This window comes from Centroberyx affinis, unplaced genomic scaffold (assembly GCF_046629955.1).
Source record: "Centroberyx affinis isolate AG114_WGS23_722 - 3 ecotype Tasmania unplaced genomic scaffold, CSIRO-AGI_Caff_v1 ptg002177l_1, whole genome shotgun sequence".
NCBI lineage: Eukaryota > Metazoa > Chordata > Actinopteri > Beryciformes > Berycidae > Centroberyx > Centroberyx affinis.
In genome coordinates this window covers 42,333-61,694 of record NW_027280485.1, presented here as the reverse complement: position 1 = coordinate 61,694, position 19,362 = coordinate 42,333, and the positions used below count along the sequence as shown (strand labels likewise).

Below are 19,362 nucleotides of genomic sequence, written 5' to 3'. Positions count from 1 at the left end.
CGTTTCTGTTTTTGATTTTTGGCAGCTTGTCGTCAAAACCTGAACAAAACCAGTGAAGGAGCTCAACTTCACCACCTGGGACAGGAGAAGGGATTGATCTCATTTGCAACTGGTTTGTTTCAAAGTACCCGTTTCGTTGACAAAAGTGCCCTTCTCAGTAACAAAGTGCATTCAGAACCTGCTTCTTTCCAATTAAGGTGCAAAGGACTGATACTCGAACTACAGCACTGCTGCAGAGATGATAGGGGAACTCCAAGCCACCAGCATGTCCTCTCTTTTACTCAAAAGCTCAATGTACTAGTTTGGGGGAAAAACATTGGATTTGGACTACAATAACACAACTTGGATACATTAAGACTAACAAATCCAGATGCATGGAGTCACTGACAATATTCAAACAGATTTGTCAGCTCTGGTGTTTTCTCCTTCTCTACTGGATGCCTGGATCCAGTGAGTGTGTGTGTGTGTGTGTGAGAAAGTGCATTGGGCTGGCAGTTCAGGGTGCATGTTTGAACAGGCTGCGGCTGACTCACATGGTGATGATGTGGCCAGAGGGACCCTGGCTGCCACGCACACATATACACACGCGCACGCACACACATACATGTAAACACACTCACACACACATACACTAAACTGCCAGCACCAGGCATCCTACCCACAGTAACACCAGGCTCTAATATAATAATATCCCCTCCAGGCTGGTTTGGGGGCATTAGAGGACTACAGAGGGAGAGAGAGGGAGAGAAAAGGCCTGATTTGATCCCCTCCTGCCTGGAAACGTGGCTGTGCTGGGGGAGATTATTTTTTGGAATGCAACAGACATTGTGAGATCCCCCTCCCCTTCCCTTGCTTCCCCTCCCCTCCCCCATCAACCAGCTGCAGCTGTGCTCTTATTTGGCCTCCCAACTTGGACAGGTATTTATTGCTCTCTTCATCATACAGGTTGCCTCATGGTTTCATGGTCCCTAGGGCAAAAAGATTGGAATAAGCATGATACATAAACCTCCTCTCATTCTCTCCCCAACACCAGCCAACTTCCTTTAAATATACCTCTCTCGCTCTGTTGGATATCTTTAGTAAAGCTGTGCAAACATAGAAAAAGGTGCTCATCTCTTCTTCCTACTCTTGTCATTCTCTGATTCGGGCTCCCTGCCATTCCTTTAACCTGCTGTTGGTTAAATGCTACCCGCGCCTTGTCACACAAGGACAGATTCCGAAAAACTGCACAAAGTTAAGCACATTCATTCATCCGATCTCCTCATCCTTTGGGCAGGAACTATACATGTCAAGTGTTAAGTTTAGGACCAATGGGTGACTCAATTAATTATTTTCTTTTCATCGAACATTCATACAGTTTGTTTCGTTCACCCACGAGCTTCACTCTGTGAGAAATATGACATCAAGCCTAAGAGGAAAAACCCGATTGGTAAGTATACCTCAGCATTAAGAAGGGACCAATGTCATATCACCACCTGCTGTATATACATGTATACAATTATAAAGTGTCAAGTACCCGAAGCAGTCAACTCAAAAAGGAACAAACAACAATGACAAAAAAAATTAAGACAAATCAAAAGGGAAAACAGAAATGCTGAAAATGCAGGGTTGTGAGGGATAAGAGGCAACGTAGTCAAGCCAACAGATATATTGACGATGGTAGTGCTTTAAAAACACAGACCCTCCTCCCCTCATCTTCCCTTAGTCCTGCATTGGAAGAGCCCCCAATAATGTGGATTCGACTCAACATGATTTTTTTTTTCAATAAGACAAACCATAGATTCTTAAAATGCGTTTTATAGAGTAAGTAACACTTCAATCAAACCCTTGTCAGATTCTTTCTGGAGCATTTAGAGAAAAAACTGTTGCATCAAAATTGTGGTGAGTTTTTCTTGCATATGCCGTAGTGTGGCAATGTTGTTTCTATGGTAACTGTACATTTCAGACCTGCAAAAGAATAGAAAAAGGGTTGTTTTCACTTGGAGGATTTGTCCTCGCTTCACCCGTACAGCAGCCAGAAGGTGCTTGACAGACACCTTGCTTAGAGCTTGAAGGCTGTGAGGACAAAACCAATAAAAATCGAAATCAACTGCATAGTTGCTCAGAGTTTCTCTGTATCTATTATACATTTTGCCTAAGCACATATGCCAATGTATAAAACCCCTAAGATCATGAAGAAAGAAATGACCCAGAAAGTGGACGTCATGGGTGTGTGATTTGAAGCGTTCTTTGCTCTTTAACAGATAAACCGACTCAAGTGCTTGCATGTCTACTCCATTTCCTAAAGCAAAAGGAGAAAGAAACATAAAGATTAGATTTTTGTGACACCCTGATTTGGTTTATAGAGGAATAGTTAGTTGTTGTGTTGTTTTTTTTTTTTTTTTAAAGTTTGCCTTTGCGTGTTTTTTCTCCTCTCTGTTCAGTGGCCCGTCTCACAGGCGGTGCAGAGTGACTATGGCGTCCAGCAGTGTCCTTGTCGCCCCTGGAGTCTCAGGGCCCTGCCTCCACTGCTCTCTCCTGTGGCTGAGGACTGTGTGCGTGGGCTCCGGCAGCCCCCTCCATCTCCGCTGCTGAGGTCGCCTCCGAGCGCCGCCGCCCCCTGATGCCGCGAGGCCCGGGGCCCGTGCCGGCGCCGGGGCCCAGCAGACCCAGGGGGGCCTCCAGGAGCCCGGGCTCCCGCACCCGAGGCTTTCGGCCTCGACGGGAGGGGATGCCGTTACATCCGTCCTTCTTGAGGTGGCGGTGCAGGTGATCTGAGCGCACAAAAGTCTTAAAGCAGCTGGAGCACTGGTAGGGGCGCAGGCCAGTGTGAACGCGCATGTGGTTCTTCAGGTCGTAGTTGTGAGCGAAGGCGGCCCCACACTGCGTACACAGGTAAGGCTTCTCTCCTGTATGCTTCCGCATGTGAACCTTGAGCTTGTCCTGCCTGGGAGGGAGAAAAGTAAACAAGATCAAATCGAGATACATACAAAAGAAATTCAAATACACTAGAGGATCAGCTCATACCTGTTTGATTGCATTCAATATAAACACACAGCACACTTTAGGGTTACTTTTCTGCCTTAGCTACTCATCAGGCTGTGTAGTATAATGTACAAACTACATAATTCAAAATATATGATTCATTTTTATGTGCCTCTGCATTATATAGGCTTTGGTTAATTATATGTCCTGTTAAACTGTACTGTACTACCACTGCCATCTTTTGGATCCCTTCCAATGGGATTATTCTATGATGGCAGCCAGGCCAACTGAGGATAAGCCATAAACTTTACATCTTTATCTATGCAATTTCACACAACAGCACATTTGTGGACTGACAAGAAAGCTCAATGTTCACTGTGTCATTTGGCATTTTTTTTTTATTGCTGTTTCTGCTTTTCTTTGAAGACAGCTATGACTGCTAAGACTGTTGAGTCAAAAATGTTTCTAATTGACAGTTTCTAAAGAGAATAGTAAATGAAAACTTGAATGGATTCTGAAACAGAAAATTTCCAAAACACAATGTGTCCATTTTAAAAATCATTATCTGATGTTTATCATTCAGTAGCTCTAAATATAGATGAGACTGTAAAAACGTTATCAATTTGGCAACCAAGGACTTAGGTCACCCAGTATCCTGAAAAACCCTAATTCTAATTTTGTGTTATCAATCAGTTTGTCACATTCAAACACAGGAAACAGTTGATTTGATTTGATTCTGATTTTGGAATGAAACTCTTCAAAATACCTTTTTTATACATTTTAGCCTAATATTTAATAGTTCCACAACAACTACACTCTGCACACTTTTTTCTACTTCTGCACTGTACAGCACCCACTCAACTTTATCAGGCTGCCCTGGTCTTCGCCTGACAGGTCTCCCTCCCTCCTTGAGCCCTTACTATCTCCCTACTCTAGCTCTTAAATCCTCTAGCCCTTCAGCACCCAGGGCAGAGGGCACCTAAACAAACTAGCGTGGTTAAGACAACTCAATTCAAACACACAGGCACAGACACACACACAGACACACCATCTAAGTGGATTAGTTCTCATACAGCAAACAAATAAACACACATTACAGCCCTTATAGCTCTGCACAAACTGTGACAAAATTACAAAAATTAACAGCACACTAAGAGACATGTAGGTAGGTAGAAACAAACACATGCATACATGCACATACACACACACAGGCCAAAGCATTGGAACAAAGTGGCACACTGACAGAGGTGAATTATTTAAAGGACAGGAGTGATTTATTACAGTGCGAGGCACACTCTTAACCCTGATCAAACAGGATTAAGATTACAATACCCCCTTCCCACTGCCGGCCGCATTTAGCTAGAAGGCAAATTTAGATTGGTCTTCCCTACCTGCCTTGCCAGCTAATGCAAAGGGTCTAGGTATTTCTAGTCTACTGCATCTATTTCCAACGCAAGTCCACTGATTAATTCATTAAAGGAATGGTTTCGAGGAAGAGGCAGCACTCTTAAATACGGGGAAAGCATGTGCACTCCAAGTGCCTTGGTCCAGACTAGCCACATTCATCTGAGCAGCACATGGCAGATTTCATTAGAGAGGTAAGGGAGTGATAGAGAGAGAGGAGGGGGTGGGAGTGATAGAGAGAGAGGAGGGGCTGGGGTAACTGTTCTGCCGTGGGCAATAATCAACATAACCAGAGATCACAAGTTCAAATTACTGCATTGGCACAGATAGGGCACCATTCAGGGCCTGTAATCCCCCTCTGTATCAGAACACTGCACTTTATAGCAGCCCTCCACTAGATAACGCTACCATGGCACAGCCCTCTTTTATAGGACCCCTATGTTAAAATTCCAGGACTTTGCTATGGAGGCTGTCACAATAAAACAGACCTTTATGACCACCTGAACCCATCAGAGGTGGAATATTCAACGTGTCCATTTTGATTAGCATTTGGCTACAGTGCGGCATTGGAAACAATGACTCAGAGAGCAGAATAATGAAAAAACACAGCTATTGGTTGGGGTTACTGAATCAATCAATGATCAAAATAGACACAACATTTAAATTTGCGAACTGCGTTACCTTACTGCTACCTTAATGCTAAGCTAAGTTGGTTAGTGCTAATACGCCTGTCCTTGGCTTTGTGGTGACACCCATTGCTGGGTTGTTTGTGAACAGGGCCAAGTCCAAGACTATTAGTCCATGTGACAAGGGGTGGTCAGTTCATTAATTGGGCTTACCTGGTAAAGCGCACTTTGCAGATGGCGCATTCATAGGGTTTCTCTCCCGTGTGCGTTCGGATGTGGCGGGGTAGCTTGCCTGCTCCCTGAATGACCTTGGAGCATATGGGGCACTTCTGGAAGGCCTTAGAGCGCATCTTTCTCTCTCCTCCACCTCCTCCTCCTCCTCCACCCCCACCGCCTCTCTCTCCACTGCCACCCCTCTCTCCTCCTCCTCCGCCTCTTTCTTGGCCCGTGCTGCCCCGCGATAACCAGAGGGACGGCACTCCCTGTGTCACCGCGGCAGAAGCTGCGTCCTCAGGCTGCGTGCTGTTAAAATAATTCAAGTAAAATTCCATGTCGGGGTCGTCCCCCTCCCCCTGTTCCTCCCCAGTCACCGCACGGTCCTTCTGCCTCTCGATGGAGTCCATCATCTGCTGCAGGAGGGCACTGGCTGAACCCCTCTCCCTCTCCCTCTCCATCACTTCCCTACCCCCCTCCTCCCCTTCTGTCTCCTGCCCCGGCCTGGACTCAGTGGGGAGGTAGAAGTGCCCGTTCTGGGATGGAGGGTAGTAAGATGACCCCAGGCTTCCTCCATTCCCCCGCGGCCAGTCTCTTGTTTCACCCTGCACTGCCTCTCCCTCCTCCTCCTCTTCTTCATCCTCCTCCTCTTCCTCTGGCTCCTGTGTGGGGGCCTGGGCCAAGGCGAGGGCCAGGGGCGAGTAGTACTCGTTGGGGCCACCGGGGGCCCCATTGCTGCGGGGCCCCCCATTGCCATGGTTAAAGTGCAGGTGTGTGGGCACGTCCCTGAGCTCCGGCGTGCTGCAGCTGCTGCTCCAGTGCGCCCCTCTCTGGAAGTACTCCAGGTACTCCCGGGCCCGCAGCCGATTCCCCTGCTCCCCGCCTCCTCTGCCCTTCCCCTCCTCCTCATCCTCATCTTCATCTCTTCGCTCACTGCCCGCCTAGTGAGAGAAGATGAGGGACAGAGACAGTGAGCGAAGGAAAGGGAAAGAAAGCCAGTGGAAGAAAGACAACAGAGACAAAAACAGAGAGTGATAAAGTGACAAAAAGAAGCCAAAACTGCATAATTAACACCATCCACCATCCCAAAGTATTCATATCCAAATCACATTCTATAAGGCACATCAGCTACAGTGAAGGGTGACGAGGGAAACCTAATCTATAAAGGTAATGGCTATCACATAACCAATCCATCTGACATGCTTTGTATCATGTGAATGTTGAAGCGTAGCTGTGATATGCTACGTCTGTAGTCTGCTGTGTGTGAAAGAGCTTGCTGTCCCTCCACACACACTATTGGCTCAGCATGAGTAAGTGTTGAAGTAACCCCAAGGCTGTGGGCGTGTGTTTGGCACAGTGAGAGAGAGACTAATAAAGGCCATGATGTAAGCCTGACTATGCTGACTATTTAATGAAGGAGATGGTATGATGACCAGAGGCCTCGTTGCCTAAGTGGCTGAACCAGGGGAACTAGATTTGGATTGAGTCCTTCCGGTGGGACAGCTTTTTGGTTTCTAGCAAAGTCAGATCTGCAACAACAGATACTTCTCAACATCACTGTGCTGTACCACAGATGGTCTATACTCTGCTATAAATTGATTGAACAATGAATGATGAACGCTTTAAATGGCTTGATTGTGGTGTCACCAAATCATAAAGGCAGAGCTGATCAACTCTCATCTCAAAGCTTAAATTTGACTTTAACACGCTACTCCTAGTTCTATAATGGTAGTACCGGCGGGGAGAGCACTTTGGTGTCCAGCAGGTGCGTACAGACGTCCTGGACAGGTGGGATTTCCAGCAGGCGGGCGGCAGCAAGGATGTCAGCCACGCTGCTGTGGCTGACTGTCAACGTGGCTGTGTAGGCAAAGTCCAGCAACGCTCCCAGCGCCTCCGCCGCCACAAAGTCGATGGCATAGACGTTCTGTTGGTCAGCGGCGGCCCCCGAAGTGAAGAGCTTGTGGAAGTAGGAGCTGCAGGAGGCCAGGACGGATCGGTGAGCTGGGAACTCGCGGTCCTGGGTGACCAGCAACACGTCGCACAACAGACCGCTCAGCCGCTGCTTGTTGAGGCTGCCCAAGATGTCAGCGCTGTGCTCGGGGAAAGGGATCCCCACGGGGCCTTCCTCCGCCTCCCCGGCCCCTCCTCTCCCTCCTCCACCCCCGCCGCCCGCCGTCCCCCTGAGCCGCCTGCCGCCCCTCCCGCCGGCTCCTGACGACATCTTCCACCAGCCTGCCGCCGAGCCGCCTAGCACAGCCGCCACCCGCGTATCCGTCCTGCCGTCTGTCCGTCTGCCTGTCTGAGGGAGGAAGTGTGGGACGGGAGGATGAGACAGAGGGGGAAGGAGAAAGAAGAGAACTATAGATCAGTTCACAGTTCATGACATTCTTTATGTGGATAAAGAAAGAGAGAGAGAGGAATATTGATTAATTGATTCACCGCAGTCAGAAATATACACAAGACAGTTTCAGAGAACAACTCACGACACACAAAAGCAAAAGTGCATGAAGGGCACAGAAGAAAATTAACAAACTCTTGGGTGCCATGGGTCAGTGCACAGTTCGTGACATACATGTTCATGACCTTATTCTGAGTCAACTGCATGCTGACCCCCAGACATAGCCACTCATTAAAATCTAAGAGGATTCACTCAAGGCTAGTCATCTTTACCCAGGAATATCTTGGCAATGCAAAACTTTGTTCTCTGCAGATTTTTCGCAATAACACATCAATGTTGATGCAAGTGTGTGTTTTTATACCTGTTACATCCATAACAGAGTTGTGCTCTCTTTGTCTGCCTGACCTGAAGCTCTACTTTCCAGTACATGCTTTACTTTTACCACATATATCAAATGCCCTAAACAATCTTTCTGGTTAAGGAGCAGCTCAGATAAAGAGCTCCGAAGATTGTGGTAGCAAAAACAACCTATTCTTCCAAAACTTCCAGCACCTAACTCCTCCTCAACGGGCCCAAGAGCCCAGACAAGTATCTCAAGTAACTGGAAAGAAGCCATATTGTAACACCATAGTATTGCACACCACAACTGCTTGACATTGATTTTACAGCAAAACTATTGGCACAACAAGTGTATTTACAGATTTACTAGAAAACAATAAGTGTGACAGTGTGTGATATATTACGTATGGCAACGGTCTCTAATGGTGTTGAATGAATTGTCGCTCACAACAGTTTCGGATGCATTTGGTCTGTGCCTGCTGAAACACCATGAGTGGCTGAGTGACTGAGTGAAGATGCGTGTGTGTGCAGGTGGCTGCGTGTCTGTTCCTGCATGCACTCATACATGTATGGGTGTGTGTGTGTGTGTGTGTGTGTACGTGTGTGTGCACGCCTGCAAGAGCCCAAGTAAGAGGTCATGGAGGACAGATAGAGAGAGGGCAGTGGGGATCAGAGTGCATGCTGGGAGCTGGGCTGTGCAGCTTGTGCACTCCGTGTCTGTTGAAAGCCGGGGAGGGGAGAGAGGGAGGAGGAGGAGAAGGAGGAGGAGGGGGGGGGCTCCAGATACAGCAGACCCTGTGGAAAAACCCCACAGGAGGAGGAAGAGGACACGCAACAAGCTGCGAGGGAACAGTATTAAAAAGGGAGGTTGTCAATCCGGTCTGAGCTGGTTACCCCACCCTGTACTGTGTGCCAAGTTTCAGGAAAGGCTGTCCCCTCGCTCACGTGTGGGGGGAGATTAAAATGATCGACTGAAGCCTGCGCAGGGGGAGGGGGGTTTCAGCAGGACAAGCCATCCTCGATTTGTCCATTTACACACACACACACACACACACATATAAACGCACGTTCAAACACACACAAGCAAACGCATACTGTAACATCCCACAGGCATCAATAGAAAGCATACTTTGACGAATGCAAAACAGACACACACACACAGAGACACACACACAGAGACACACACAGACACACACACACAGAGGACAGCCATCCCCCACCCCCCCCTCCATCTGCCAGGGAGACCCAGCAGGGGGTGAAGCCGGGGGGGGATTACTCTCTATAAGAGCAATGCATTCAAATGACATTCCTTCAGATCAGCCCTCCTGGTATGTACACTACACCACGCTACACACTCCCAAACCTGCCCGACCTGGCTGCCTCTCCTCTCCTCTCCTCTCCTCACCTGTTGTGTTCACCTCAACTCTCCTCTGCTCTCCTCTGCTCTGTTTTGTTCTGCTCTCCCACATCCACTCCCCTGTCAAAGCAACGCCTCTCCCTCTCCACACCTAGAGATCTGGCAACATGTCAGCTCTGCCCACAGGTCAGAGTTAGGTAAGGCTCTCAAAAAAGCCCTCTCTGGAGAGGCAGGCAGCAGCGGAGAGCAGACGTTTGTCTTTTCTCACTTCATCTCCTCTTTTATATTCATCTTTACTAATTCAGCACAGGCAAATCTGTAGCCAAATCTGTAGCCAACTTATCATGATCATTTAAATGGGTCGATAATTGTTTACATTTAACTGCAGGCAAAACATTATAATAAAGACATTGAAAGAACATTCAAATTATGTGCATTCAAATAACAGATCATATTTTAGAGTACTGTTTGTGCTTGATTCATGGTAGAATGTCTACGGCCCACCGTTGCCCTTGCTCTCCTTATCTCCTTATGTCTCCCTTAACCCTATTCAGTTTTGAAAGGCAGTCGGCCACAAAGCCTCCGCAAACACTGCCATTGTCTTTCACAGAGCACTGATGAAAATGGCCCCGTCTGACATGGCATGGGCAAATTTTATTATCCAACCCCTCATTTGAATATGCTGAGGGAGGGGAGGGAGGCTAAGACAAAGAGAGAGGGCACGGGAGGGAGAGCGAGAGAGCGAGGGGATAGAAGTAGAGAGAGAGAGAGGGAGAGAGAGAGAGAGAGAGGGAGAGAGGGAAGGGAAGAGAGGACAGAGTGAGATGGAGATGGAAGAAAGAGCAAGAGAAAGGGCAACCACATGGCTACCGGTCATGTCCTTCACAGGTGGAAATAGATCTCTGTGAGCCCATCCAGACTCGAGCCAACCTGCTTTTCTCTCCCACACACACATACACACACACACACACACACACACACACACAAACACACACGCTCAAGCAGCACCTGCACTAGACCAGGCTTTGCTGCAACCTTGCGTACACGTTATCCCCAGAACATACACGGCTGACCCTGGGTCACGGCTTTGTGGGGTAAAGAAGCTGAGCTGAGAGGAGATAAAACACACACACACACACACACACACACACACACACACACACACACACACACACACAAACTCAATTCAGTGCCAACGAAGCATGGAGGGAGTGCTCTGCATGCAGGAGCCACCTGTCCCTGAATAACCCGCAAAGAGCAGTAAGAAAGAGGAAACACACTGCAAACAAACCTGATCCTGACACCTCCTCATGGGTTGAAACATTCCTTATCACTAATTCATGTCTGTGGGTGACAAGGCCTGCAGCCGGGCATAGAGCAGAGCAGAGCAGAGCAGAGCGGAGCGGAGCAGAGCAGAGTGGAGCTGAGCGGAGCGGCGGCTGTCCGTGTCTCTGACGGCCCACTTCCAGGGATGGTCCTCCTCTCGCTGCCCGGGCCGTGAGCACCCTGGCCCTGTTTTGCAAGTCAAACAACCGCTTTAAAACAGAACCCACCCGTCCCATCCCCATGTCATCGTTACCTTCACCCTCTCCCACCCCCACCACACACACACACACGCACAGCATGAGCAGATATCAAGATTAAACTTCAGGGGCGAGACAACAAACTTCTATAAAGCAGAGTTAAATTTAGTTTCAGTTTTGTTGTTATTCCAGTCCCATGTTCAACCCAGGGCAATCCTCACACCCAGTCCACTTGTCATTCACTGACAAATCCATTAATATGAGGCTGTGGTTGCAGTTAGTAAAAGTGGTTGTGTGCTGCCTGATATGTATCATCTACGGTAGGACTGAAGAGTTTCCAGTCTCAAAGTATCTCTGTCTTTGGCTGACACATACCATTCATTCCTAAAATACAACGGAAAAAACAGTTAACCCTGTGCAACCTCAGATGTTTCTTAGATAGACAAGAATGAAAGTCGAAGCAGTGTCTCGTTTTTTTTTTACTGGTGCTTTTTCTGAGAAGTACACAACCAATGTTTTGATGCTTTACTGAGCAGAACCTGAGACAAAAAAATGAAAAAGAAAAGAGAAAAATACTGTCAGGCCATTGTCAGGTCCTGTACGTAATACTTCCATTTTTGGGAACTTTTTGGTTTGACTGCACTTCTTGCTCTGCTTCATTTATCCAACACCTGCAGTTACTAGTTACTTAAAAAAAAAGAAAAGAAAAAGTTTGGCATGCATACTATGATCGCCTAATAAAAATAATGCACCACTCAACACTACTGAGCCGCCCAAGTTTTAAGAGGAAACAATCAGAGCAAACATAACTGAATCACCAATCCCTTTATCTGAACCCATAAATGTTAATGCAGCACAGATGGGACACTTTCAAGCAGTGAAATACAAGGCCAAGTTATTGAACAGTACAAGTGTTAATTTGATAACAAAGACCTTGTGAATGGTTAATGACTTTTTGCATTTACAAACAAACTATTAAATCAGGTTACTTCCATTTTTACTTAGGTGAAAACACACAAGAAATGTGCCATTTATTCCACGAGTGTTATTCAATATCAGAATAATCCCATACATTTCAACCATCACGGGTGTTTGTGTTAGGATTACAACAGAAATACAACATCAAAGCCAAGTGTCAGAATACTGAGGAATACATTAGACAGACAAGCCAGAAGAAGAAGTTGGCCAGCCCTTTCCTCTCCTCTCTGCTCCCATCATGCCTTTCTTTCCATTTCTCTTCCCTCTCCTCATTTCACTGACTGTCTACGCCGACTGGCCTCTGTAGTAGCCGCCCTGCCCCGGCCCGCCCCGCTGCAAAGAAAGGGAATCACTACACACGGGTCAAAAAGGTTCAAGGTCGGACCGAGAGGATATTGCAAGATAATCGGAAACGGTATGGAGAGGGGGGTGGCCAGTTCCAAGGAAATGGGGATTTTGAGCGAGGGCCCCGGCCAAGTGACTCACTGCTGCCAGTGCTGGAAGGAAACCCGATTGGTCGTATTGGGAGTGAAGCAGGAAGAGGGTAAGCGACTGATAAAACTGAAGTTGTGAGGGCTGGTGCAGGCCTGACTGCTTCGCTTGAAACTAACCAGGAAGCCTGGCCAAAACTCAGACACAATGCCAGTGAAAAGGTGGTGGGCGAGGCAGAGAGTAAAACAAACTAGCAAGCTCACTCATAACCCCAGAGTGAGTGTATGGCGGCGCAGGAATCCAGCTCAGATGTCAATGATAAACTCAGACACCTCTCCCTCATTTACCTAGTGTAACCTTCATCAATAAGGGAAAACTTAACCACCCTCAAGTTGGTCAATAAAAGTTTCATGTGAGGAAGTTAGCAGGGGTTTTTATGATGTCCTTACAAAGGTCTAAGTTTTGCATCAGCAGTGACATTACCAGAGAGCAAAGGAACCAGTGAAGTGAAATCAGTAACCAGAAACTCTATGCTCTTAACACCTTATTGTCCTAAAACTGTCTGGATTTTGTTTTCTTGCTCCAGTGTTAGAGTTCCCAGTCAGAGCCACTGCTGTAGCCAGACTGGCATGTGTAGTTAAACAATATGAGAACAGTGTGGGCAGCATTCATTTTTAAACGCATTATCAAATGAAAGTGTTTAATTGCATATGGCATTTTTCCATAATGGATAACATTATGTTGTTTGTGTTGTGAAATTTCAAAATAGCACATGATTACATCCACCAAAATGTATTTTGTAATTAAAGGTCTTCAAATCACTAATAACTTAAAAAAAAAAATTATAAACCACAGTAACTTTTACTTTCATGGCAGCAATCATTTTGTCAGAGTAGGCGTCACCTTTTTCAAGTGTTAGATATTTCAGTTTGGAATGAAAGTCATAAGTCATCAGTGCTATGAGAAGTCCTCTGAAACATGTTTTGGGTTAGTGGCCTTCTTCAGACTACAGTGTAATACAACCACAGCCACGGTCTGAGGTTCCTTCCAGCCTGAGTAACATGCTCTCACACTGCCGTGCTGCCAACCAGGAAGTGTAACAAAATCTAACACGTGGCTTCAAAAACAGCCCTACTCTCCCCAGCGCAGCGGCGTCCAGCAGAACCCAAGCTGGCCAGTCGCTCGGTCCGCAGGTCCAATGTGCCCCGGCTGCACCATTCTGTGCGTGCGCAGCCCGACGGGGAAAGAGGACTTCCTGTGAGTCTGTGGCAGGCGTGTAACAGAACCCGCTCTGTTATCAGATGACCAGCTCTCTGCTCTCTCTCTCTCTCAGTCCCCACTCTGTCTGACCCTCCCTCTCTCTCCCTCCCTCTCCCTCCCTCTCTCTCCCTCTCTCTCTCTCTTCCTCTCATCTGTCCCTCTCATCTCATCATCGCTCCATCTCTGTCTCAGACACTGCGCTGCACGGTGCCCACCACATCACCCACTTCCCCTTTCCATTGCTGAGGAGGCGAAGCGCAGACCCACCCTCCGCTATCTCGCCTTCCTTTTATGCAACCCACCTATCTTCTCTCCTGTTTCATGTCAGACTGATTCACCAAATCAACACACAGCTAGTGACAGATTAGTCACATTATATCCTTCCTGATGTGGTCTCTGTACACAAACAAAATAATTTATATCAGTATGTTAAATAGAGTTATTGCTTAAGGCAGACTATAGGCTTCATCTAGAACCATGGAGCTTGTCTTTGAAATGTCAGAAAAATCCAGAATTAACAACATATCACCAAAAGACAACATCACCAAACTCCGAGAAACAAATGTAAGAGCGTAAAAAATTCAAGTCTAACTTTAGCCCCACTCAGAAAAACATCCCTCCCTCTCTCACTCTAATTTGATCAGGTTGTGTTGGCCTCTCCATAATAAATGTCCCAGAAGAGAACAGAAGAAGCCCCTTCACTCCCCCTAGACTTCAGCACAACAACAGAAAAAACAACAGAGAGGGGTCTGTCTGTCTGCCTTGCCAGGCTGGAAGCTGTGGTATACGGAGCAGCTGACCAGGGGAACCAAACTCAAGGGGAAGTGAAGCTACATTCATAAGGAACAGGCTGATGCTAAGTATCCAAGCTGTAGAAAATGTTGTAACTTATACGGCTGAACACTCAAGACAGCATAGAACCGATGCTGCTTGGTTTGAAATACAAAAAAAAAATGCGGGTTTGATTCCACCATATAGACCATAATACACCATTTTGACCACATAAACAAAACATTGAACAAATATAGTGATTGTTACATGAAGTATATTGTATACAACCAACATTTCGCCCTAAAATAAAGCCTCAAACTGCCACGGCGACATCACGCAACCTGTCTTCTCAGTCAGTCTGAACCTGCTAGTTTCAGGCCATAGTGGTGCAGGCACAAACATACAGGAATATCAAACTGTATTCAGCCTCACCGCCAAATTGATGGGTGGTGTCTTGGACCAGCCCACAGCCACTGAAGTCCCCTGCAATTCCCCTGGAGTCTATTGTTGGTAACACACACAGACTCACAAACGCACGCACGCACACAAACACACACATGCTCGCACACACAAACACACATAGCGTCCTAGTTTAACCTCTTGCTGGAATTTACTTGAACTAAAAGTATACAGTCACTTTTCCTCCGCAGCAGTACTCAGGAAGTGGCATCGAGGGTAGCATCAGGATATAAACATTAAAGGTTTTCTGTGACATTGAACAGAATGAAAAATGTTGTCAGCCCTGGCTGCTGCTGCCTTCTGAGAAGCATTCCAAACACTTTCCCAGCGTTTGGGCGTCTTCCTCTTCATCTACTGTGCTCGTCTTGTGCCCTCTCCATGCCCACACACTTAAAAACGGGTTCAACAAGTATGGGATGCCAAAAAATATGCATCTGGTTATCGAGCAATGCAGTCAGGGTTCCTGTGAAGTCTTCAAACCAACCACAAGCAAGCAGGACATGACAGTCAAGATTAGAATCTGCTTTTAACAAAATGCTGGTGAGGAGGGGGAAGGGGGGTGACTGGAAGAAAAAGCTGTCATGAGATTGACTATGGTGTGAGTAGCTGAAGAGAAAAACTGAAATCCATCAACAAATGCATAAGTGCCCAAGCATAATGACCAAAGTTTCCAGAGCTCGTTTTTTTTTTTTTTTGTTCTATGGATGTAGTTGTGGTGGCTTACTCTACCAACGAGGTCCAGTTTCCACGAGAGGTGCCACATATTCTCCCCTTCTGTGAGAGCCACACATTTCACTCACAGACATTTCTTACATAAACTATTACTGAGAACACCTCGCCTCTAGTCTGCCAGCTATCAGCACGGTCCTCTCCACTGCCGTCTATCAAATATTGGACGCGGTGGCTTTAGTGGAATTACTCTAACCCCTCTAAAGAAGCAACAATAAAGGATGTGCAAATCTCTCCATCTTTTTACTCCCCTAATAACAGCAGCAGTGCCATCTAATCGCAGCAGTACCATCTCCCGCTGACAGCGTTAAAAAAAATCCTGTGCCTTAATAAGCTAACAATAACACAGATACAAAATCAGTCCAGGAATAACATTGTTAAAAAAGTTAGCCTATGTGAATAAAAACTTGGAGACAATAACCGTTTCCCTGCGCTGTATTCTGTGCAGCACCTTACTCTCAGCACTGACCTATTTGCCATTCCCTCCTTTATCTGCAAGTGGGTCAAGAACTCTGAACTCTATCAAGCCCCATCTCTCTCCCTTTCACGCACAATACACTATGGTATTTATTTCCTCAGCTCGCCTCTCTTCTCTTCTCTGTCACAGTATAAAGACACTGTGTCTGTGTCTCTCTCTGTGTGTGTGTCTGTGTGTGTGTGTGTGTGTGTGTGTGTGTGTGTATCTTTGGAGTGCTTACCAAATAGGCAGAAATGTTCCCCAGGCCCTATCTGCCTCCCCTGCCTGCCGGCCTGCTCTGCTGCCTCCGTCTCTGGGCAGGGCTAGAGCTTTACCAGACAGGAAACTTGCGAGTGGCCCTAGTCATACAGGCAAGCCCTTGCCTGATCCCACACAAGCAGACACCTACCACCCCCCCTCTATTTTCAGCCCACAACTCGGCTTCGCTTCCCCCGCTCTCATTGGCTTGACAGCTGCTCAGTCACCACACCTCCTTGCCGGGATAGGCTGGCGGCTGTTCCCTTTCCTGTATGGCCAAGGGCAAGGCACTCTGGGATATAGAGTCCTGAAATCCTATTTGACCTGCTTTGCCGCCCCTGCTGTGGACTACGAGTCCCAGCTCTCTCTGCCCTCACCACCCCCACTATCTCCAAGCCTGTTCTAACGTAAGCACTCAGGGCTGAATTATACACTACAGTATGTTGCTAGCAGGCTGCCAGGTATTAAAAGTACAGACCAGCCATCAAACAGGGCCGTGCTTCGTTCGAAAAAAACCTCTCAGCCACAACTGTCACAGCAATAACCAAACATTAGAGGTGGATTCGATCATACAGTCTCACTCTAGTGACATTTCAGAGACACTTAAAACTCCTGACCTAAATTAAGACTTATTCATATTCTGTTAAATTCCAAACTACAGGAACAGTCTAATGTAACTACAATATGCCCAGCGCACACAACACAGCATTCGTCCCGCAACGAGCGTTTGAATTGACACTGTCCCGAAAAGTTGTTGCTATTGCTTGTACCTTGTCCAATAGAATTATTTTTGGTTCCTCCTTCCTCTCGTTCAATACCCCCCACCCTCTCTTGAGAGCCCCCATCCCCCTCCTCCTCTAAGTGCTTCCACCTGCCTGAAAAGTTAATGCCTTGAACACATCCAATAAAGTTTATCTCAGGAATCCCCAGAGGTAAAAAGCAGTACAGAGGAAGTACTTTAGGAGGATAAAAAAAGGAACCTTGACTAGGGACTATTGCTGCGACCCACCTCTCCTCCCCGGCCAACCCCCCCACCCTGCTCTCCTTTCTGTCCCCCTCCCTCATTCCTTTCTCTCCTCTCCTCCTCTGCCTGCTCCCCTCTGGTCGACAGGCCCGGGGCAGACAGCGGGGGGTAGCGGGGTGCCTTTAGCTCACCTGCGATGGCCGTGGTGGTGCTTGTTGTGGGTTAGCTCAGCCCTCTCCTCTCCTCCTCTCCGGAGCTCTCTCTCTCCCTCTAACTGTCGTGCAGCTCAAAGCCCCGTATGCGCTAACCAAGCAGCAGCAGATCAACTCAATTCCCTTCCTGGTTTCTGGAGGGCAAAGAGGTCCCTCCCTTTCTCTCTCTCTCTCTCTCTCTCTCACTCTCTCTCTCCCTCTCTCTTAAAGAAACAGCATTCCCCCTCCGTCTCCCTCCTCCCTCTGCGAAGCAAAAGTAAAGTGGAAATTTCTTTGCGCTCAAAAGTGGACAGTTGTCAAAGTAATAAACATAATCAGGGACGACACAAATCATTAACCCATGACTTCCCGCTCCTTGACTTTACAATAAATGTCGGCGAGTGTTTCCTTTTCTCGCCAGTCAAGTGAATTGGGCACGGTTAAATTAACTTGTAACTCTTTTCTCACCCGCCTCATCTCTCACTACTCTCTCCTTTTCTCTGTGAGCAGCAGAGTCGCACCCACCCATCCTATTGCCTGAGGTCATGGTGTCCCACCCCAAAAACAAGCCTTGGCACATTCCAGCACATACAGTAGGGGCTGCCAGCAACCCCCTCGATACACAGGCTCCGTACATAATACCTGCCAGGCTCCTACAGGTGAGGCATCAGGGAAGACATTACTAAGTAGGAAAGTGTCTTATCCACTGTGCTGCATGGGAATGACAAGTTCCCATGTGTAAATTTACAGCTCATGCACTTGATGTTGCGCCATTTCCAACCACCCACCCGCACGCCCCCTCAGTCGGTCCTAAGCCAGCCATTGTGCTGTGGGACGTGGGACGGGGCAAGATGTAAACCAACCGTTCTGTCATACCTGCAATCTGACTGCCGCCCCAGCACACCTGAGGAAGCACTTTAAGCCTATAGGAGTGTGGCGGGACGTACCTTAAACAATGCTGTCACCCCGCCCGCGTGAAAAGTCGCCTTTTGCCTCCAGTCTCACAGGAAGTTGCTGTGTCCCACAGTGCAGCAGGGCTTGACACCGGCACTGAGGACATCACCATGCAAGAGACTCAAGGGGCTGAACAGGCAGGGAGAGGCAGTGACACACCCCCTGCCTAGAGGGCGCTGTTCAACGCTACTGCTGCAACAACACTACAGCAGGTGGTTATAAAGCGCCCAAACTTGAGGAATGCACGTGAAATGGCAATATTTGGACGTTTTGTGTCATCACGTGCCATAATTTGAAACACCAAGAGCAGAGGATGTAGGTGATGAAGTCCTTATGGCAATGAAAATACCATACACTTTCACAGAAATACACAATACTTACACAAGTTCTCCTTCATTCAGTCTCGCAATAATTACACACCCTCGAAATTGGTTGTTTTCAGCCCATAGCAGTCTGAGATGATGTCAGCCATTTTTATGGCAATGTCGCCTTTCAGTCCAATATAAACTGGTCCTCCCCCACCCCAGACACCCCGCATCAAATCTGCGTTTGCCATTACTGTCTGACTGATGGTTTTGATTAAATCTAGACAAAAAAGGAGGCACTTGACATGAATCCCAGGACACAGACTTAGCAACATGGTCTACCGACAGAGGCTGCTACATGAAATTAAGTGTTTCAAGAAGGCTGTTAATTTTAAGATCTAGCAGAAGTGTGGAAATCTGGCTATGGCTGATAAAGGCTTTGTTTGCCCTGGAGTGGACAGTGATAAAGTGATAAAAGCCCCACCACAGCGGTATAATTTAAGAGGAGGACCCGAATGTTTTTAACATACCAGTTTCCCCGAAATTTGACTTTTCCCCGACACTGGACTTGTCATCTGTCGGTCAACAACCACGTGACGCGCAAATTTAGCCACCTACCACCGTCTGAAAAACTTCTTTGAAAAACAAGAATATTTCCTTCTAAGATGCTATTAATCACCATAATATGGCTGAAATTATTACTGTGATGGCGCTCTTTCAATAAAATCACTGATAATTTTTTTTTTTTTCCCCCAACAGTAGTTGGGGAAAATCACTAAC

The 19,362-nt window shown here is 47.2% G+C and overlaps 1 protein-coding gene across 1 annotated transcript; it reads right to left on the bottom strand.

Annotated features, from left to right (window-relative positions):
- Positions 1-887: 887 nt before the first annotated feature.
- Positions 888-17,414, bottom strand: zbtb7a (zinc finger and BTB domain containing 7a). The gene is made up of 5 exons (XM_071532230.1): positions 17,324-17,414; positions 10,593-10,813; positions 6,943-7,506; positions 5,208-6,148; positions 888-2,926 (listed from the first exon to the last, which is right to left on the bottom strand). Exons 2-5 carry the CDS (start codon positions 10,623-10,625, stop codon positions 2,491-2,493), a joined length of 1,974 nt encoding a protein of 657 aa, XP_071388331.1. The 5' UTR covers positions 10,626-10,813; positions 17,324-17,414; the 3' UTR covers positions 888-2,490.
- Between the last annotated feature and the right edge of the window lie 1,948 nt (positions 17,415-19,362).